At 33.2% G+C, this 23,388-nt stretch overlaps 1 protein-coding gene across 8 annotated transcripts; it reads right to left on the bottom strand.

The window, feature by feature from the left end:
- Positions 1 to 558: 558 nt before the first annotated feature.
- LOC140862344 (uncharacterized) lies at positions 559 to 21,928 on the bottom strand. 8 transcript variants are annotated; one of them, XM_073265388.1, is made up of 25 exons: positions 21,779 to 21,928; positions 21,403 to 21,596; positions 13,723 to 13,940; positions 13,047 to 13,152; positions 12,855 to 12,956; positions 12,690 to 12,749; positions 12,498 to 12,576; positions 7,325 to 7,472; positions 6,720 to 6,843; positions 6,392 to 6,572; positions 6,280 to 6,308; positions 5,637 to 5,785; positions 4,981 to 5,083; positions 4,474 to 4,569; positions 3,955 to 4,007; positions 3,755 to 3,878; positions 3,534 to 3,596; positions 3,385 to 3,444; positions 3,138 to 3,299; positions 2,778 to 2,851; positions 2,565 to 2,658; positions 1,998 to 2,134; positions 1,828 to 1,908; positions 1,151 to 1,256; positions 559 to 863 (listed from the first exon to the last, which is right to left on the bottom strand). In XM_073265388.1, exons 2-25 carry the CDS (start codon positions 21,583 to 21,585, stop codon positions 786 to 788), a joined length of 2,610 nt encoding a protein of 869 aa, XP_073121489.1. In that variant the 5' UTR covers positions 21,586 to 21,596; positions 21,779 to 21,928; the 3' UTR covers positions 559 to 785. The 8 variants fall into 8 exon arrangements, with proteins under 8 accessions (XP_073121489.1, XP_073121530.1, XP_073121572.1 ...); XM_073265429.1 differs by lacking the exons at positions 21,403 to 21,596; positions 21,779 to 21,928 and adding an exon at positions 13,205 to 13,299 and having other exon boundaries at positions 13,047 to 13,123; positions 13,723 to 13,840; XM_073265471.1 differs by lacking the exons at positions 12,855 to 12,956; positions 13,047 to 13,152; positions 13,723 to 13,940; positions 21,403 to 21,596; positions 21,779 to 21,928 and having other exon boundaries at positions 7,325 to 7,482; positions 12,690 to 12,754.
- Positions 21,929 to 23,388: the final 1,460 nt, after the last annotated feature.

Raw genomic sequence — 23,388 nt, 5'->3', positions numbered from 1 at the left:
CAAATACCGACCTAAAACTTGGGTGTAAAAATTATAGGATGGAAAAAATTGTTCTTTTTTAGTTCAATTTAAGAAACTAGCCCAATAATAATAACTAAATATTTAGAACTAAAAATTTATGTATTTTGGGCCCAATGTGCGCTTTTATGAGGGTGTATACAATAAATGAAGATGAGGATGGAGGTATAGAATCATACCGAATCCGGCTCATTGTCATCTCTACACACAATATATCGAATACAACTTTCCAGATCCACACATCAATGTTGAGCAAGAAACCATGGAATTTTTTAGCAAGAAACCAAGGAATTTTCGAACTAGATTCCACGTGTTTTTTCGTATGAAAGATCTCAACTCAATGTTGGGCTTCACATTTGTTTCTACCTGTAGCACGAGCACGTGTTCAAAAAATTGTGCTACTAAGTGTAGATCGTGTAATTTTTAAAAATGTCAAAGACTTGGACGCCTATGCAATTTTGATACATTTGAAATACACCATTTGATATTTCACATAAGGTTTTGGTGGAAATAACTCAAAACACTACATAAAACAGAAAATAATCGCCAACACGAAAAGAATTGCATATAATATTACTTGAGATAGAAGATTTGATCAATTATCATCGTTCCACTTCGAAAGCAAGCTGCAACCTCTAGTGGAAAATAATAAATGGTCAAAGAATCAATCGGAAGCTAATCCAAATAAATAATTTGCAAATGTGTTTCTTGTAGGATCGTCTAATTTGTCCCCACGACATTGAAACACTGTCTTAGGATCACATAGATCAAAGTCCATATATAGAAGGGACACTCTGGTATGGATCACCAAATGCAGCCACATTTCCAGGCCTACTAAATACAATCTGCAAAATATAAATCTTGTAAGTTCATCAAAGGTGTACCAATGGCATGATGCAGGGCAAGTGACACTCCTCAACACACTAGAAAATTAACCACGTCCCTCTCGGTCCACGATAAAATAAGAACAGTATTCATGTTTTAAAATATTTTGATTACATTAGGGCGAACTCAACGGGGACAGAAATCGAAAGTCACCTCTCTTAATCAAATTTTGCTTGACTTTGCATGCGAAAGTCACGTATGAAATCTCTTGGGCTGTAGTGTTTTGTTTCTGAATCTTAGGGCATACCTGAAAATTTCCAAGGGTGCATGTTTTGAATCCAGCAGCACAATAGTCGAAATAATACTCCCATGTCCGAATGAACTTTTCATCGAAGCCCAGTGCAAGAATTTGACTACAAAACCACAATCAAATAATCAACAGAAACCTATCAACATTGCATTACCTGAAGTGGCAAAAAATCTTCGAAATTATAAGGAAAGTTCTATAAATCAATTATTCAGCATGCTATATGAGATTTAGTTTTGGGCTATGGAAAGATAAAATAATAGGAAGAAGTGCAGGAGACTCTTAAGATGGATGAATGTGCACAAATTAATCAAACTAATAATTAGCAGCATATTAGAGATAAAATTGGAGTAAACAAAATCAGGATTGGACATTGCAGATGGTTCAAGATCGCGCTCGATGTTGACCGGCCTCTGGGAAAAAGTGTAAGATGTCATAACTCGAAATGAGTTTATCAAGTGTCACTTGAGTTATTGAGTAAGACTCATCAACTCAGATAGGGTGCAATGGCAAAGTGGATTCGTGTAGTCGACTTTATTAGTTAGAAACCAAAGCTTGTCTAATAATGACAAATTGTTCAAACTTTCAAATATCAGAACAGCCAGATTCATTAGGCCAAGTTCCCATTAAGAACTTTGAGGTCGAAATTTACACCAAACAGTAGCCTATTCTTTTACCTTTGCTTGTTCAAGAAATTTTCTCTCCAACATCGTAGAGTTTGATAATAGTGGATTCCTATGTCTTCCAGGTGCTCCACGCTGAAACACAACAATTTTTCTTTAGTTTTAGCATTGGTGTTTCAAGAAAACTGTAAAAAGCATAATTAGAAAGTGAAAATGAGTTATACCAAAGTCTAGAAGCAGCAGCCATGGCTGATGTTACTCGACTAAGTGAAGGGAGGCATCCACCAGGGAATATGTATTCTTTGATGAAATCTGAGCTGCGCCTGTATTCGTCGTACCTCTCATCAGGAATTGATATGAACTGCGAAAAAATCGGCCATTTCTAATGTTAGAGATACATAGTCGACATTTGACATGATATACTTGAGAGAAAAGATGCGGTTGAGTTATACACACAGTTATGATTATACACACGGTTATGATATATGGTCCTGATTTGGGCTATAAAAAGTAGACATTTTAAGACGAGTACGTATATATGTGAACGTTTGTTATTGTGTTGTTACACCTGCAATGTGGAGTGAATCAATTGAAGATAAATTTATTCCCGAGGATTTAGTATAGTTTAATTTCGTTCGATGTGAACCAACTGGAGATGAGTACTTTTGAAGACTTAAAAAGAGATGATAGTTTTCAAGAGAAGGCTGGAAAGTAATTATTAAACCGATATGATTTAGAAGAGATAATTAATGAGAGTGAAGTTGCTGGTTATTAAGCACTTTATTGCTTACCTGAAGAACAAAAAGACCATTTTCTGCCAAAACAGATTCACAACTTTTGAAGTAATCTTCCATAAACTCGTGTCCTACAGCTTCCAACATCTCACTGCAAAACCATCAGTACATTACTGTATTTCTTCCATGCCACGAAAGAATCCCATAGAGTGAATATTTTTAAATTTGGCGTTAAGCCCATTCAATTTAGTTCAAGCAACAGAAGCTCACCATGATATTATCCTGTCGTACTTGTTGGTCTCAGGCAGTTGGCGATAGTCACAAAGAAGAAACTTTATGCGATCCTGAAATAAGAATCCTCTTAAAATAAAGACTATATCTTAATCTTGAAATCTCTGTTGTACTTGGTGGTGTTAGGTAATTAGCGATAGTCGCATAGAGATTTCATTATATCCCAAAATAAGAATCCACTTGATAAAATATATAGTCTAATGCACAAAAATTCCACTTATACATATGTTAAAATGCCATAGTCTGCATGTCGCAAGCTAGTTCTATATCTGATGTTCTGACAAAACATATCGTGAACATTTTAACTACTAGTCAGACACATCAAAATCGTACACACACCTGTAGACCAGCTTCTTTTACTTTCAGTTCAGCATACTGCAGTTGTTGTTCTGATAGAGTGATGCCTGTGTATTTGCATCCAGTTCGTTTAACAGCTTCAATGGCTAAGCTACCCCAACCGCTACCAATCTCAAGAATGTGATGTTCCTTCCTAATTTTTGCCTTTAAATTAACAAAAATTTTAGCTTCTGGAGAAAATCTTCAGGTGATACTGAATTGATGCATCATTTAGCAAAAAGGTAGAGACCTTTTCAATCAAAAGAGATATTTTCCTTCGCTGTGCAATCTTCAAGTCTTCACATTGAGTCTTCAAAAGAAAATAATGGTGTGTTTTACTTTCGATAAAAAACAAATTATTGCTAAATAGAAACATTAATTAGAACCATCGTCTCTAACCTTAAATATTGCACAAGAGTATGTCATTGTCTCGTCCAAGAATAGAGAGAATAGTTCATTGCTCTGAAACAGAAAATATCATGCACATAAATTATGACATGATCCTCCAAGTATAATGGCCAATGTACCAAGGGTAAAAACAGAAATGTTCAACCGCACATGATAAAAATACTATATTAAACAGTATCTGAACTCTCATGTTGATCATTTTGTACACTTACTAAGTCATAGTGCCTTGAGATGTTTCGGCGTGCTTGTGTTAGCGTATTCTGCCTTGAAACGTGTTGATAGAAATATTTCGCAGATGCTACAGCAGAAGTGAAAAGCAATGGTGTCCACCATCCCCTAGACACATTTATACTTTCAGAAGTTTATAAGAAGATAGAGTGAGTTTGTTGGGAAAAAATCCACTAGTCCTCACCTTCTATTGTTTAACTTTGAAGCCGTGCTAAAATCTCTATTGGCAATAAAAATCTGCATGGTAAACATTGAGAAAGACCATTATACAGTATGGAACGCATAAATATGAATTAAACGAGTGGTCGTAAAGATTGAAATTGTGTTAGAGATGAAGTGTTTATGCTAGATATTTAAGTATCATTTTTAAGTAGATGAGGTTTTAGAATCCATGTGTGGATCCAAAAAATTTACATAAAAATACGACTCAAGTTGTAGTATTGAGAAATCAGTTGGGAGGAAAAATATTGAGAAATCAGATATATATATATGAGTATTGAATCTCTATAGATAGACAACTTATCCAATATGGGCAATGCACGCCACTGCTTTTAGATCACTTATCTTTAGTACACGCTAAATTTGTATTGTTCCAAATTTGTCGACTAAAAACTACGGAAATTAGATGTATCCTTGAATTCTATCCAAGTTTGTGGCCCATTGCCAACAGGAACAAATAATTAACAAAACTGCATTTTCTTACCATGAAAAGGTTGAGGAGACCTTCATGCTTGTCAACAAAAGAAAAATCTCCATTAATATAGGCATCAGCAAGGCCTAAATCTGCTTCAGTTGCAACCTGTATACGTACAAGAAATGGAACGCATAATAGAAAAATTCCATTTGAAATTTTGAATCCATTCCACTTTTAGTTGATTTTTGCATTTCAAATCTTCCAGTGAACTTGTTATTACACCTTCAACTTTACAGATTATATATTTCCCTCGTGTCCTGAGTACCATTTGGCTCGTGTGATTGGATGTTGAAGGATAATAAATTGAAAGATAAAGATAATATAGTTATTGTTTAACTCCAGTTATTGTAAAATTTGAGTCAACCGTGGAATGATCCAAGTATGTTGTTTTGCATCCTTCACACTAAACCGCAAGAACACATGCGAATATTTAGTTAATATAGTAAAACACGTACTATAGAAAAATATTACTATGATCCCCAAGTATAAGGTTGTTTAATGGTCTCCAGTCATTACCTTCCAATAAAACTGGGGAGTATGAACTCTGATATAAACTTTTAAGGCGCTACTTTTCCTGGTGCCTTCAAAGGTAAAAATTGTACCACCATCTTCCAATAATCTGTTGCACCCAAAGTAATAAGAATTTATAAATGCAGTTATTATCCTACTAAATACAATGAATTTCAAAAAATGTAAACAAAGAAAAACTACAAATCAAGAAACTAAAAGGACAACATATTCTTGTGACGAATGTAGATGATTAGCTACTGTTGAGGTCAATGAGCTATCACACAAGCACGTTTCGCACCAGAAGTAACCATAAAAGATAGAGAGGTTAAGATCACTGCAACCAAGGCATGACTATAGACACTTGTTTAATATCATTGAGTACATTCGGTATTGATAATTAGAGGTATTTGCAACAAACTGGGAGGAGATACAAGATTATTTAGATTTTCATAGAAACGCAAGATATCTATGTATCTCCCTAGCTCCAGCTAGTCTCAGGGAAAGACTTTTCTTAAGATGAGAAAGATAACATCACTTCACGGATGAAACTCAAAATCTCTAAATTATGTTCTACTTTGTCTTGAACCCAATATATCCAAATTCTCAATCAACAGCAAGCAAAAACATAAAAGAAAATTTTCTTTTTTTCATTAGAAACTCACATAAGGCAGCCCGCAGCAATAAAATGATCGAGAAACCTAGTTACAAGAAGACGAGCTCCTGTTTCTAGCCAAGACGGTACCATGTGTTTGGGGTTATTCTGGACATTGCAACTCTTTCTGAGCAAGCCATTTGCAGCTAGTATACCTGCCTGTGAGGATAAGAGTTGAATTATTGTTCAAAATGTTTAGCTGCCTTTAATAATATGGAAACTGAAGATTATGCAGACAAGTTAAAAATATGCTAATTTAATCTCTACGCCAATGCCAACCAATTTTACTTCTTTCTTAGAAAGAATTAAGACATTCTATCTTTGTACCTTGTTTCAGTAGTTAATCATGAACTAAAAGAGGCATCTAGGAGTGTTTTGGTTGGGTTGATCGATTTAGCTTTAAGTTCCACGTACTTCATTTTTAAATCTATAAAACCTAGAGAAAAAAAAGGGAAATCACAGGTTGTGAATCCTTATGCTGAAACTATCATTCTTACTTTCATAAAAAGTGTTTATTTTCCATAAACCGATGGATTAAGATTTGAGTAGGTTCTCTTTACACCTTATTGATGTTGGATCATGAGGTCCGGTTGTGGATCTAGCAATAATAAATTCACAGCATGAGTTTTTCAATATATCATATGCATAAATACCTTTAGTCCGTCCTCGTGGAAGCCATATCCTGAAACAATTGTAATACAGTAAAACTCAACGCATATTCTCTATTGCAATTCTCAAAATACCAGTGACTTTTATCCAACATACCTTGATATGCTCCGCAGAACCAGATTTTCCTCTTTCCTTGGATTATATTAAGCTCCGATGAAGCTTTAGACGCAGCTACTGATGGGATTGGGTGTCCGGTTGACCATTTAAGCAATGTATGCTCTGGTGTTTGAGGTGGATTCAGAGTCACGAGGTACGGTAACCCGGTCTGTTTAATGTTCTGCACTTATAGGGTAAAATAATTTCCACATATAAGTATTACAATCTTCAAGCATACAATGCATTTGGCACAATTATACTAAGAGTTTTTTGGTAAATAAAATGTATATCATTTGTTTCATGCTGATGGCAAAACTCATCTACAAACCTGAAGTGTGTTGAGCCAATATGTAACACAAACTTTGCTATTAATTGTCCCCAGAAAATTCCATGCGCTCCATGCAGCTGGAATTTTCGGCATTAAACTTTTGTCACGGTGTAGGAAAATATCACTGCCAAAAGAAAAAAAATGTGACGCATTGTGCAAATCCAAAATAAATCATCCATTGTGTTCAAGCAGAAGCTCACTTCCCATTTCCCAGAAAAATGAAAAATAAAAAATCAAATACACAAAAAAAAAGTATAGAAACTCTTTTTATCATTATATAACCAGTTCCAAACACAAGTATACTGTATAAGGTATACCCCTAGAGTTCACATGGCTGTTTCAAATATTTGAATGAACAGATCTGGAATATGAATGAAAAAGAAAACCTCAGAGGGTTGTATCTTCAAATAAACTCACCTAAAAATTTTAAAATGTTTTCAGTTTTGGGTCCATGTTGATCAGCTATTCACTCTTTTAGCACATTTTCTAACAATGCATACTTTTCCATATTGAACTCAAGGGTATTAAGATAAACCGGAATAAGTTAAATAAACAAGGAACTCGATAAAACAAGCTTAATCCAGGAACAAAACAAAGAGAGAGACCTGTAGGCATAACGAAATGCACCAAGAATTCTCAACTCATCATATGTCGTCTGATTCCCCAACATTTTTAAGGCATCGGGAGCATGTGCAGCAATTATGCACTCGTCGAATGTTTCTTCCATCCCATCCTTACAGGTTACAGCACAACCTGCAGTCCTCTTTTTAGATTCGTTTATAATTAGAATAAATTCATTAACATGGCTATAATTTAATATACAAAAAGTTCTTTGATACATTTTTGTGTTTACACTCATGTAGAACAACTAAAAAACAAAACATATTTTTGGCTTCATAAGTTTATCACATTAAGATTTAATAACAAAAATGTGAAGACCCAAAATCAGTTGAGCAGCTGACTAAACGGAAGCAGTTGACTGAACCGAGTCGAGCAGTTGACTGAACTGAAGTTGACTGAACCGAGTCGAGCAGTTGATTGAACTGAACAGAGAGAGACACTGAACTGGAACTGAAGAGAGAAACTGAACTCGAGAGAGAAACTCAACCGAACAAGACACTGAACTGAACTGGAAGAAAACTGATCATGTTAATCAGTTGAGGAAACTGGACCAGACGAGGAACAAAACAGTCAAACCAGTTCAGCTGGCCAATCCAGTTCAGTTGGGACGTCCAGTTGCCAATCCGTAATAGACAACAGATAGTCTGGGATTTCGAAAACGATGATTTATCTCAGAATCAAGGCCATTGAAGGGCATTAAATGGTGTGTAACAGTCGGATTTGAGTCTATAAATAGCACTCAGATTTTTTATTAAGGGTTACACAATTTTTGAGCAAAAACACAGCATATGTGAGTTCGAGCATTCAGTTGAGCGAAAGAAAAACAACCAGTTGAGCAGTCAGTTTTGAAGCAGTGCTTTGAGTTGTGCGATCAGCCTCTGAGCCGTTGAGCGATCAACTGGTAGCACGGGGAAAACTTTTGTCAACGCAACCTCAGAAATAACAGTTTCTGTAAATCTGTAAATGGGCTTTCGGTTTTAAATCTAATATTATGTTTTAAGTTCTGTTCCAGCATGTATATATGTTTTCAAAGTTCGAATCTCTGAAATCTGTAATTTTGATGCACTGATGCTTGTGAACTAGTGGTAGGAATATATATCCAGAACACTCTGCTTTGTTTCTGTTCTGTTCTGTTATGATTTTTCACCCTTTAGAGGATGAAGGACTGATATCAGTTAGCCACGAAAATCATAAGTGAATTTGGTGCATAAAACTGATCTGTTATTTCTGATGTTTACATGAATTTTTGTTCTGATTCTGTATGTATATGTAAGATTTCCGATAAAATGATTTAAAAGTTGGGTTATTGTTGTACACCATTAGTCCTTACGACCCGAGACAACACTGCGGCTCTACATGCTAGGATTGTGCTTTGACTCGTTTACCGACTCCAGGAGGGTCATCAGATGACGAGATTGGGTACAATTGCGACACATGTAGGAGTCAGTGCATTGTAGTCGGGAATTCACCGCTCACCTATGGGTGTGGATATCCTATGTGATCTTATGAGATAATAGTGCATGGAATCTCTGGCCAGAGTACGAAATGTGCATTAGGGTAAAGTGGTTCACTAGTTGCACATACGATGCCACTATGTATTCTAAAAGATGCATCACATCGTTATCGAACTTCACATGCAACCCTCAATGAACCAATGGTTGCAGATTCGATCGAGATATATGAGATGAAGGGACCGTACTGTACAATAACCATAATCGATTAGTTCTTGCACGCACTATCAGTGATACCTAGGGAATCATGGGGCGATGCTACTAGACGCTCTTACCATTATTCGATGGGTCTAATCAGAAATGAATTCTTTCATTCTTATGATCAAGGTGTTGATGAATAGAATGAGGCAAGTTAGGGTAAGTCCGTATAAAGGACAATGTCCTAAATCACAAAGAGTTGTGAACCCACAGCTAGCCCCTGAACCATTGAAGGTTACACAAGCATTGGTTTTCCTGTTCTCATTGAAATAATAAATTCAAAGAGTTGAATTTATAATAAATAAGTTTTATTGGATCACACGATAAGCTTATAAATGAGTTTATAAGAGCTTGTAGAAATTTTAGTGCACTTGCTTAATTTACAGTGGAAGTGTTCCAAAATTAGCAATTGCCTATTAGTGATTTCGAAAATCAAAATGTGTGTCATAATGACAAGCAAGTTAAAGTGTTACATCGATGATGTTGGATCATTGATCGGGATTATGATGAGAACACTCTAATGGGCGCATGATTCATGGACTTGTAAGATTACAAGCCCATCATGAAAAAATAATTAAAGTTTTAAATAGATTTAATTAATTTTTATCCTTGTTGGACATGGATTAAAAAGGGCCCATGAAACATATACATATAAATATTTATATATATATATATATATATATATATGTATTAACATGTACTACATAGAGTTTTGCTATGCTGTCCACCAACCGTGCCAACCTCTGTGTCCACCATGTATAAAACACTCAACTATTGTACATGGTGGGCACAGAGGTTGGCACGGTTGGTGGGCAGCATAGCAAAACCCGTACTACATATATATATATACATATATATATATTGATGTATATAAATGCATGTGTATATATATATTGATATATGTAACGTGTGTGTATATATATGGATATATATATATGCATTTCTATATATGGAGTTTTGCTATCCTGCCCACCCACCGTGCCCACCTAATGTGCCCATCATGAGGTGACACTCAACTATTGGACGTACAATTCATCACATCCAATAATTGAATGTCACCTCATGGTGGGCACATTAGGTAGGCACGATAAGTGGGCAGGATAGCAAAATTGTCTATATATGTATGCAATAATATATATATGGATAAAATATATATATACCGGTGCACAAATCGTGAGTGTGTGGAAAATAAATAAATATATATATATATGTGTGTGTGTGATATATGTATATATAGTAATAATATACAATGGTTGATATATTATTATCTTAACACACAAACTTATTCACTAAGAAAATACATAATATGTATGTATGATTTTCGAAAAATCACTCTCAAGGATTATGTGCAAGAATTCGGCAACTATCTCTAATTGATAGAGAAATTTTGCGTGGCGTTTCTTGTGATTTTAATATCTCAACAAAAAACTTCTTTCTATCTCTCTAGTGCGAGTTCGAAGAAGAACGAGTAATCCGGTCGTGGACCTGATTCGGAGATTGAAGAAAGGTAGTATTCCATTTGATCGTTCGTAGGGAATTACAAGAAGATCTATCTCCGCTAATCTCGGAATAGGTGGTGTCAAGTGAATTAATTCACCAAAGGTATTATCTCAAAACACCCTATGAATGTCTATTAAACCGAGTGTCCAAGCATGTTTTGAATGTCAAAACGAAAAATTTTAAATTTCCGATATGTCTTGGGCACGAAAAAAACGGTACTCCAACAGTAGGCATGCAAAACAAAGCACACCTAAATACATACACAAAATTCGAAATTTTGAAGACATGCAAGCATGCAATTTGTTACCACCCTTCTACACAATTAAAGAAACTTTGACCAAATCACCCCAACCTTTTAAATTTCAAAATTGTGAGCCTTCTAAACCCCATAAAACTAATGAAATACATGCAGTCGTAAAGCTAATCAAATTCAAAATTTGAAGTAGAAATAAAGTCGTTTTGTAACCCCTTGTAACCTTCATCCGTACCATAATGACCAGCATCATTAGGCTGATTAAGGATCCTAATTAACACATGTTATGACCCAATTTAAGAGGCAAAAACGTCAGTCCCTTTCAGCTGCAAGAGGTCCCTATAAATATCCCTCAATTGTGAAGGAAAGCACACCACAAAGCTCTCCAAACTTTCAAGCTAATAGATGCTGTAATTTCGAGTTCTAGCAGCTGATTAGTAGTGATATTCTGCCCCAATTTTCGAGCCAAAGGTGTGCCACTCAAGCAAGAAGTCGAGCTAGGAGAAGCTGTCCGAAATACTACCGAAGTGCTGCCCGACTGGGATTTGATCCAAGGAATCGATACTTTCCTCCACTTTTTCGTGTGAATTAAGGTAAATGGGATTTTGTACCTATAATTTTTTATATAAAGTTTGCATACTTATATTTTTTCTTAAGTGAGCTTAAGTTTTACAAAATCAATTACGTTATACGTATGTTTTGAAAAACTCAATCGGCATGATATATATTCGTTTCACTTTATATGCTACTTTGAATTTTTTTTTTTTATAATAGATGTAATATTCGAAAGTATGTTTGAATTATTGATTTGATCCTAATGTGGTGGAATATAATAACTGTTCATTTGGCCTCGCCTTTTAGAAGAATAATATATAAGGGATTGATCAGTAAACTATGAAAAACGAGATGATTTACAGTGTTATGTTTGCTTCTTTGTTCATATTAGATTCAACATGCTTATTTTTTTTGAAATTATGATCCTTTATACATTTACTTGCAAATATATATTTGGTAATTGTTATGCACGATCGGCCCCCATTTGCTGAGTGTTTCCCCAAGCACTCACCTCCGCTTTTACTCTCCCTCCCCAGATAAGAATGAAGATCAGTTAGATGATGAGGAACAGAACATGTTTTGGGGCTGGTGAGGAGGGATCGACTCAAGATCAAGCATGTCTAAATCCCGTTACTTTAAATTTTAATTCGCTTTCGCATTTCTGTATTTTCAGTGTAAAGACATGTTTTATAGTATGAAATAGACTGGTTTTGGCAAGAATTGTACTACGAGACTTGTTGTTTCAATGTTAAATTGTTAAACGCCGATATCGACCAACCCCGGGTTTGAGGCGTGACAAAATCAGTTTTGGGGCTGATAAAGATTGATAGTGGTTTGTGCTGTCTAGTTTTTGTTTCAGTTTTTATTAGTTTTAGACGCTGTATTAGACTTTGATTTTCAGTTTAGTTATTATTCAGTTCAAGCATTGTAAAGATCACTGTAAATTCAGTTTGATGAAGGACAATGTAATTTCAGTTTTATGAATGAATAGACTGGTTTTCAAGTTTCTGAAATTTGAGGCTTGTTGTTTTCGAATTAATGTTTGAGAACAAAGCCGGTGTCAAACAACCTCGGTTTCGAGACGTGACAAAAAGAGTTCAAAACTTAACATAAAATGATAAACAAGAACTTGATACGCACCTTCATCATTTGTGGTGACTGAACATACTTTTGAATTGGTTTTTATTTGACAACCTCTGCTTTCCAACACTTTCTTGACCTGGTTACGATTCCAATACAATTCGGTACAGTTAAAATCTAATCTTAAGACAAATTACATAAGCTACGTGATAATAACCACTCAAAATGAGAATTCCAAAACACTTAATTTACCCTATTGACATAATTTTGTGAGCGCAACCTGACAGTAAGCCATTGAGGACGACCAAGGATCTGCAGATAAAATCAGCCATAAGATATATAAGTAAAGAAAGAAAATATTTATAAAATATGAGAGGTATGTTTTGGTTACATGACACAATGGATATAATAACTTGCCTGCAAAAGATGATGATTGCGACAAAATGAAAGTATTGAATAAGCGGAGAAGCTCATTACTCCTTCTGACGAGCATGACCAAATTGAACCACACATTGGAATCTGCAGAATTGCATGGAAAGTATGCTGGTTTAACTTAAGGTGATGAGGGAAAAAATGAGCCACAATATGTTAATGTTGAAGATTTCTCACAAGATAAGCCTTCTGGAATAACTCAGAGTATCCATGTGATTTAATAAAATGTCCCAGAGTTTCATTCCGATCAATGTCTGGATTGTTGTCAAGATTTTCAAGATAACTGCCATGAGATAAACTCCAAGAATTAATCAACATAAAAATTAGGATGTCACCTCATGAAGGCACAACATCATGCCCGTGGACTTCGCCTCAGCCTTCTAAGATTGACTTTGAGGCCGAGTCAGAATGACATGCCATATCTTCGGCTCTTGGAAACAAGTTTGCCAAACACACAAATAGTTTGAGTTCGCTATATATTGAATAAGATAGATGCAAGCACAAATTTGTATAGGCTAAAGGACAGGTTTGCATCTGTTCTGGTTTTACAAAAATGATTATTTGATATAGTTAGACAAAGCCATTATATATTATTACATGTCTCTTATTGGCTCAAAGCAATTATATGGTGTTGCTACATTTGAGACATTCTTCCAACCTAATATACTGAAACATTGGTCCCACATATAGTCTCCTATATCCTTTTAAACTTATCCCATTATCATACATAGGATATATAGGTATGTAAGGATCAATCTCATGCAATTTTTATCAAACACATGGCACATAACAGAAACAAACTTAACATCAAAAGACGATCGCACGGTATATTTATGACAAAAAAAGCACTTACTTTATTACATCATCCTTGAACTTAATAATTTCTCTGATCATTCTCCAAAAGCTTGGATTCAATACGTTCTTCTTTTGCGCAAACAGACCCGACAAACCATTCCCACTTCCCCATTCACATCCTCGGCCTTTGTCCAAGCTCACAGAGAACGACATGTCGGATAGCTCCATGTCGACCCCAAGATTCTCGAAGAAATCCATCATGTTTGGATATGTAACCTGTGCAACAACCAAGCACTTTCTTCAGAAACATTCTTGATGTTAAATGATAACAAGGACTGATATTTTTGTGCCAAGGCATGAAACTAGTACAATTTAGTTATATCCATTGTTTTATACACAAAAGGATCATTGCATACAAACGTCACTATATATACACTAGGGGACCAATAGTTACTACTTAATACTTCCTATCTACTCTTGTTCCAAAAAAATGGTTAACAAAAGTTGCTATAAAGTGCATTATAATCACTTTCAAGCCGTTTTAAGGTAGTGTTTGAAAGAGCTTCTAGGAAGCACTTTTCGCCTTTTCGTCAACAAAATTTCAAATTTTTGTTAAGAAAAAGCTGAGAAGTGCTTCCTAGAAGCTCTCTCAAACACTACCTAAGCATCACTGTTTTACTTATCACCACACTTCCAAAAAGGGATACCCTCGTCACGGCCTGGCTCATCGATCCACCAAAAACGGAAACCTCCAAGGTAGCTCCTATTGATTCAAAAGTTGGCATCCACATGGAAGTAACATTTTGTTTTGCAGGTTTCTCACACGTAGCATTTTGCCCAGCCCATGCCCAATCCCACGCAAGTGCAACAACATAATGGCTTCTATCTCAATTACGTACTTTATGTCCTAACTTCAAAAGTTTATTAAAGGTAGTGTTTGGGAGCTTTTTCTGAAATTTCAAAATTTTATGCAGACAAAAGCGGACAAGTGCTTCTAGAAGCTCTTTCAAACATTACCTAACTCGAGTTGCTACTTGCTACAAGAGTCATTATATACAATCACTTAGGTATTGTTTGGTTTAATGTATTATTAATCTATGTATAACTTATCTCATCCAATATCGCGTTATTCTCGTCATATTATTTATCAATCTATTAATTATTAATTTTACATCAATTAAATCAAATAAATTATATCTATCCATCAAATCAAATAATGTATTAACTTTATTTTTTATTTATTTTTAATTAACATTATATTGCTTATCTATGTATTACTTATTCTATCACTCAAACCAAACAGTGTCTTAATGTCGGATAGAGGTACTACAAACAGTAGTCCAGTAAATGGTATATCCGTTGTGAAGGAATCAAGTGCCAAACACTATAAGAAAATGGTGAAACTCCACTAACCAAAATTAAAAAATTAAAATTATACCCTATATTGGGTTTTATTTCAAGTTATTTGGGCTTTTAAAGTTTTATATACATTGACCATTTTATAGAACATTCAGTTAATTAGACATTGTATGGTAATTGGGTAGAAAATAGCATTATAATATAAAGTAAATCTATATTTTTTTGAATGGTAAATTTAATCTATAATTATATATATTATCAGTTCAGAAATTTATACTTTATAAAATTATATAACTTAATTAATTATTTAAGTTATTTTAAACATAAAAAATTAATTTTTTGAATGAGAGGTTATAATTATCACTCTTTACATGAAGATATAAGGTAATACTTAATTGTTTTAAGTGATCTTTGAATGAGATCAATAACACAATTGAGGATCTTAATTCAAGCCACGTATCAATCGACTTCATCATTTTTTCAGTTTTATTATTCCAAAACTAGATTTTATTTTTTTATTTTTTTGACTTTTCACCTTTCTTTGTGTTTTTTATTTAAAAAAAATCATCAAATATTCTCCTATTGACAAATTAAAGAATGAGTCTCTTATGAAAAGGTCTCACAGATATTTATGATATGGGTCGACTCGTCCCATATGGAAAAAAAAAAGTAATATTTTGACATAAAAAGTAACATTTTTTCATGGATTGGGTCGAATAAAAGTTTAACCTCATTAAATTGACCCGTGAGACCGTCTTATTGGATTTTTGTTTTTCAAAATGGTTTTACAAGAGTTTTGTGTCGACTAAAAAACACATAATCTCAATTATCAAATAGTGCAATAATTGCAAAATCGATATAAACATAAAATTCGAATTACAACTAGGGGTGAGTTTTCGGTATACCGTATAAAAAATAATAGTAAGAAAAAAATTTATACCGATACGGATATCGAAATTTCAAAATTTTTGTATAGAAAAAATCCATACTTATACCATATAAATACCGAAAAAAAATTCGATATACCAAAAAATGTCTATATAATGAAAAAATTTCGGTACAATATCCCAAAAAATCGATATTTTGGTTCGATATCACAGCCCTAATTCAACAATGTTTTCAAAAGCAATGAGCCAATGAGGTTGTTTATTAGATTAAATTGGAATAATTGTGTGGATCCCAATAAACCACAAATTTGAATTTTTTTTCAGAAAAATATCGGTAATTTGTTATAAAGTGGTACTTTTATTGGTGTTAAATATACAGTTTTTTTTTCTTAATATAAAAAAAAATTTACAAATAAACTCATATTTTATTTTTTTGTTTATTCATTTACAAACAAACTTCATATTTTATTCTTATTTAATTTATTAAAAAATGATTTTACGTTTTCCAATACTTAGTTAATAAAGATGTTTTAGTAAAATAAAAATACAATAAAAAATTCCACAAAATGTAGAAATTAGATATGTGTTTGAGATGTACAATTGAGAAAGAAAAAAAAGTCTATAATTCGAACGAATAGAGTATTCACTATTTAGCATATATGCGATGGGTAGCATCATATGATGAGTAAAAAACAAAGGGGCAAATTATTTTAAAATCCCCAAACCCAATCATTTCTTTCTCTTAACTTCCTACACTCAAATTTTTTTGTTTCAACTCCCTAGTGGTCCCCAAATTTGTCTTAACAAAGTGTTTAGCATTTAATCCTTTGTACGTGGCATTGTTTTACCTATCGAACCCGTTCAGGCCAAGCAGAACTATCGGTTACGCAAGGTTTTCAGCCGATATACTCTGGATTAGGGTCCAACATGCTTCCGTAAGATGAATTAAATTCAAATACCTCTTTAACCATAGTGTCGTCGGGTCATACCTGCCGAGTTTTATGAAGTGCTCCTCACACTCCAACCACACAGTTGCAACAGATGGTTCCTGCTGGATGTAAATTTTCTCCAACCTGGAACTCACTATGTGGTTCTTATGTTTTAACCACATATCTTGGGGGATTCCCTATGGATTGTTCACCCTCAGGGGAATTCATTTTTAGATCTACTACTTTGAGATTCGCAAAAGAATCCGCAAGATCTTTAGATCCTTGAGATTTAATCTTTTTAAAGTAGTAATCAGATAGTGTTTTTCTCTGATACTGCTTTTATAAGATTAATCATCCTTTCATCATCAATTAAAGGTTTTTGAACTATTTTGGTTTTACCTTTCTGATGTAACAAAGGTTCAGTACCAAACGAGAGTGGTAACCTTCCTCCTGTATTTCCTTTTCTAGAACCAGAAGTGTGTTCTAGATTTATGATTTTATTTTGAAGATCCTTTAGAGTTCCAAGAATTTCTTCTTGTTTCTTAAGGATTTCTTCAATTTGCCGAGGTATTTCATACAGCTGATTGCTGTAATATTGTACCGTTTTTTGAATTTCTCTAAGATCTCCGGAGAGTTTAGAGGAATCTGGGGTAATCTCTAAAAATTTAGAGTTAGAGATCATCTTTCTTACTCCCTTCAAAATTAAGAGCATTAATCACAACCTGTTGTAAGTAATCTATTATGAGTAGATTAACATGTTTATAGGATTTTATATGAATAAAATCCTCTTGATTCAAACCTTCGTTTGAAGTCATATTTTGTAGAAAATCTTCTCCTCAACAAAGAAAAGTATGAATTAACGAATAATATAAAGTCTGAATAATTAACCTAAAGCTCTGATACCATTTTCGCGGATGATTCAAGTACCATAATTGAGCACTAAAATAGCATAAATTGGGTACAAGAATTAAACATTGGATTTGACCAAGTTTGGTGGTCCTAGGGAGTTTTAAGAAAGAATTTTTATTGTAAGGATTTATAAAAAAGTTAGGTTTGGGTTTAGGGATTTAATCACAATTCACTCAAAAAAAAGTTCATTTTTTAAATAAATATGGAAGGAAAGTTACAAATTTAAATGACCTTGCAAAGAGATAAAGCCAAAATAGATGTTCCATATTTTTAAGAGAAAGTTTTTTGAGACAATCTCATGAATTTTTATCAATCTGACACGGATTATTTTTATATATATTTACAATAAAAATTAATATTTTTGGCAAAAAAAATATTATTTTTTCACGAGCGACCCAAATAAGATCCATCTTACAAAATTGACTCGTGAAACCGTCTAACATAAGTTTTTGTGTATTTTTAAATATCTCATTTTACTTGTGATTTTTCCAATAAATCTTAAAAACGAAACACGTAAAAACTATTTTTGTTATATCGAATATATAACATCAAATCATACTGTCATTATTTAAATCTCATTATTTTCTTGAATTATGCAAAATATTTATTGGTCAAATAAAATAAATTTGTATATAGAAGTTAGACTTAACAGTACCCAAACTGGTCCCCATGGGAACACGCGAAAAAAATACTTTAAATGGACCAACAACCTGCTGGCTAATAAAGATATTACAAATTTACAATCAAATTGCTAAGAGTAAACGTGAGAGGTGTCAAAATGAGGTCGGATTTGCCCGCTTCGTCATACAAAATTGGTGGGTTGGGTTGACAATTTCTCAACTCGCCTAAATGATGGATCGGCTCGCCTCGGCCCGCCTAACGGTGGGTTGCGGGTTGGCCCGCAAAAACCGCCAATTTACACGTTAGCCCGCAGGGTTGGCACGCCCTACCACCTAAAATATGTGGGTTGGGTTTATGTTTTTCCAACCCACCTAAAAGGTGGGCCGGCCCGCCCCGCCTAATGATGGGTTGCGACGGGTTGTGGGTCGGCTCGTCCCGCTGGTCCGTTTTGACACCTCTAGTAAATGTGACAAATTCGTTGATACAATATAAATTAATATATTTTAATTCATATTTCAACTTTTTTTACAATTTAAATTAAATAATAAAAAAAACATATATATTGGAAGGAAATAAATAAAATAATAAATTATGGATAATTTTAAATAACTATTAGTATTTACTCAAAAAATATTAAATTTAAAATTAGCAATTAATTTTTACTCCTCCACATTGGGATATAAAATGAGTCAAATCGATTTATATTAAAGTAGTAAAATCTGTATGATCGTAATATATATATATATATATATATATATATATATATATGAACATTAATTTTTTTGATTTAATTTTTATAGTTATCTCGCTATATATATATATATATATATATGATTAGGGAAAAAAATGGAACCGATTTTTTCTTTAATTACGATGCAATGCATTATGCTTTAATTTGATTGAACTTCAATTTGAATTGGATTAACCCAATTTTTATTTTTATTTTAAAGAAACTACATGTCACAATCATGTTCCCTAAAAAAACTAGACAAGTATGCATTAATGTTTTACTTGATTTTTATACGTTTTCAAAGTTGGTTGTTGTTTCGTGGATTGGAGCTAGCTGCACATACGCATAAGGTTAATGGATATTCAAGATCGTTTTTCCGGATAGTAGTGTGTCGATAATGGATATTGATCGACGACCATATTAATTAGATATAAAAATTGATTGACAAGCCCATAAAAGGGTGTTCAAGTTGGTGGAGTAGGTGAACTCTTGGCCAGAGGTCAGAAGTTCGATTCTCCCTATCAACACCTTCTAAGACTAGCCTGTCACACAGGGCTTGCCTAGCGTCGTTTACTTGACTAACATAGTTTGCAAACTATTGCGTTAGTTCGAGGGTTTATCCAGTGCACACCGAAGATAGTGGCAGCGGGTTCTTACGTCAAAAAAAAAATTAATAAAATTGATTGACATCACAAAATAGATATATCATTTTTAATAACTACCTACTAATATGTACAATACGATTGTCTAGAAATTCATCAGTCTTTGTCTGTTATATTGCAACTTTCCCGAAATTACTAATAAGGCGGGTCATAATTTAAGATTTTGCTTTACTACCAAAAAACGCAAGGGAATCATATCTAGTACTGAGGTCATTTTCTTTGTTATTAAATTAAATAAAGCAAATAGTTTAATGCTGGAGCATATAGTCACTTGTGCTAATGTGTTAACTAATCAGACAAAGGTTATGAGATTCTTATATAAATGCCATTTAATTTCAATTTTATCATTCTTATATAAATACCATTTAATTTAAATTTTATTAAATTAATTTTCGACTCTTTATCTCTAGACAGATAAATTATGAGTAAATTTTTTATGAAACGGTTCTATAAAACCGGCTAATGCGATTTCATATCTAAAATGAAATGTGAAAATACAACTAGAATAAAAAATAATATTTTTATGAAATGTGAAACAAATAAAATAAAAAATGATATTTTTATGAGTCAGTAAAAAATTTATTTCACAAAATTAATTTACGGAAAGTTCTATAATTTTTTTAAACGAAATTTAAGACAAGTTGGCAGTCAGATTCAATATTTATGTGCCAGCCAATAGGGGTGTAACTTCCAAAAGTGTCAGAATCGGGTGGGGTACTAATTAGTACAATAAAACCAACCAATGGACTACCACTAATTACAGTTTAATTTCGTTTTAAATTTGAATAAAGTTTCCTAAATAATATAAATAAATAATTTTTATAGTCTACAATAATTAATTTAAATAAAAAATTGTCAATGTGAGAATCCGCATTCGCTACCTGTCAGTGCACTGGATAAACCTTCTGACTAAACAATGCTAGTCAAATAACTGCACTAGGCAAGACCTATGTAACAAGCTAGTCTAAGAAAAATATAAGTAGAGAGAATCGAACATCTGAAAACTGGTCAAGTGCACCCTCTTGGATGCGGAAAAGAAATATTATTGAACTTAATAAGAAATACATTAGGTAAGAGTTTTATTATGGTGCTCATCAACCGTGCTCACCTCTGTGTCCACTATTTAGGTGACACTCAACTATTTGATATACAATTAAATATTAATCACATTCAATAGGGTGACTTTTACCTCAACGTGGACACATTGTGTAGGCACCGTGAATAACATAAAAAAATTACATTAAGTAATTGAATGGTCGGTTTACAAAGAGTACGTATTAAGAAAAATTAACGTCCATTCATTTCTTAGATCACAAATAAAATTTTAGGTTTAATATATAATCTACATATAATGAAGTTAATGCTAGCATAAAAGTATTAGTTATAATACAAAATCTAAAAGATCCAAAATTGATTTGAACGTGCCAGATCATATATGAATCCCACATAAATAAAATAAATTAAAATAGTTAGATATAATGCGAGAATATCATGTTTGTGCTAGCATATCGACCCATAATATACCACTATCCTTATTTAATTTAGTGATATATATATATTATACCGGAAATTAATGTAAAAGAATCTAAAAACAAAATAAAAAAAATTTTAAAAGGAAAAAATTAAAAAAATATGACTTACTCGATTGAAAACCATAAAGCCAAGATCAAGTTGAGTTCCATCCACAGTGACAGTTTTAGCATGGCCCCCCAAGTAATCCTCCTTCTCATACAGCACCACCTCCGCCCCGCCTTCCGCCAGCACGTACGCTGCCACCAGCCCGCTTACGCCGCTGCCCACCACCGCCACTCTCGTCTTCGACATTTTTATTCAACCTGCATTGAAAAAAAGAATATTCCAGTTAATTAACAAAAGGGAAGTAATTAAAAAAAAAAAAAAAAAAAAAAAGAAACAAGCTAGCTAGCAAACAAATGAATGCATGAAGCAGTAATCCTTTGGCCGGATAATGAGGAATTCTTGGCTCAAATCCAACAAAGTTTTTTGAATATGACCGAACCTTTAATTTTGAGCAAGAAACTTGAAGCTCTGCAAGGGGCTGAGAAATGTAGTGAGAATTGAGAAACCTTAACTTCATCCACCAATCACAGTTTGGTTTCTTTTATATGCTTTGTTTGTTGCTACTTTCCTTTATTAGCTGTATTTATTTCTATTGAGGACAAATAAAATAAAATAATTCAAAGCTTGGAAATGTCAGTAGGTGATGGGCATAAAAATTTTCAATATGTTTGAATAAGGAAAGGAATAGAAAAGGCCACGACTCTCTTTTATTGTACTTTCTCACATGTGCAATAGGGTGGATAAGTTTGTAAAAAAATTGAGAAAATTTTGGTAAAGTGATTTTGTCACTTTTGTTCTCTATATTTTCAGATTTTATTTTTAGTTTTGTATATTATGATTTTTAGCAATTTTAGTCAATTTTCGTCGAAAATATTGATGTGACATGCACTATACACGTCAGCTTCATATTAGCGCTACATTGGTGTTACATCAACGTCACGTTAGAAAAGAGAATAAAATTGTCAAAAAAAAATAAAATAAAACAAAACAAAGATAGCGGACCAAAAATAAAATGTGACGACATAAAAAGTCGAAATCGTAAAAGACAAATATACCATACTAAAAAAAAAAAAATTCCCAAACAAATAATGTTGTGAATGAAATAATTATATTTTTCATCCATTATTGTGATGTCCAAGATTGGTTCAATAAGCACTACTCAAAAAATATAAAAAAAATTCTTCGTTAATGTTTTATCTGTAATATGTACGTTATCATGTATGTTAGATTGGTGCAACAGTTGAAAGGGGTTAAACTTTAATGGTGTTGCAACATTTTTAGCTTTAGAAACTAAAGCTAACCCCCACTAACCCCCACCCCTTTGTCAAAAAAAAAAAAAAAAAACGGTTTAGCAACTTAAAATGAATTTAAGTGCGAAAAATGTTCAAACGGATGTGGTAAATATTGTACTCGAGAACTGATGGCTATCAAATACCAATGAAGTTAGAACATGTATGCGAAAATATGCAAAACAAATAATAAAAAATACGATATTATATTGAATGTAATTGAACACAAGGATGGCTTGCGAAGACCATGAAGCTTACATTTCAAGTTTAAACTTAAAAAATCCAAATGTCCCTTGTGCATAATCAAAACAGTCATAATACAGTAAAATTTCTTTAAATAATATTAAACTCGATAAATTAATAATATCTTTAAAAAAAAATTACAGCCTTGACTTGAGTCAGTTTATTAAATCAATAATGTCTGAATCGAATGCGTGTTTATAGGGGTTGCATAAACACTTTTAAAAATTCATTTTAAAACTCAATTTTCTTGAGCCGGTCTTGGTAGTTTTTAACTATGCAAGACACTTTTTCTCAATTAGTAAAAACGACTGGACTATTTGAAAAGTGCAGAAACGATCCAGTAATTTTTACTAATACTGTGAACTCTTTGGACTAGAGAAGTCAATAAGATAAGCTATAGGTAAGAAAAGCAAATAAGATGCATGACACAAGAAATTTTATGAAAGTTCGAAGGTTAAATCCTTCTATATCTCTTCTTATTTCACTTAGAAAGAAATTCACTAGAAGACTTTGGTTT

The sequence above is a fragment of the Henckelia pumila genome, chromosome 1 (assembly GCF_033568475.1).
Source record: "Henckelia pumila isolate YLH828 chromosome 1, ASM3356847v2, whole genome shotgun sequence".
NCBI lineage: Eukaryota > Viridiplantae > Streptophyta > Magnoliopsida > Lamiales > Gesneriaceae > Henckelia > Henckelia pumila.
The sequence above is the reverse complement of the archived record's forward strand: the minus strand, read 5'-3'. Positions and strand labels throughout refer to the sequence as shown.

What these genes read in the sequence shown, in the direction of transcription:
- LOC140862344 (XM_073265388.1), bottom strand. Translation starts at nt 21,585, where the DNA reads ATGTCGAAGACGAGAGTGGCGGTGGTGGGCAGCGGCGTAAGCGGGCTG. An exon ending in TATTCCAGAAGGCTTATCTT is followed by an intron (nt 12,957 to 13,046) that starts GTGAGAAATCTT and finishes GCAATTCTGCAG; the next exon opens with ATTCCAATGTGTGGTTCAAT. An exon ending in TCTCAAGGCACTATGACTTA is followed by an intron (nt 3,597 to 3,754) that starts GTAAGTGTACAA and finishes TTTCTGTTTCAG; the next exon opens with AGCAATGAACTATTCTCTCT.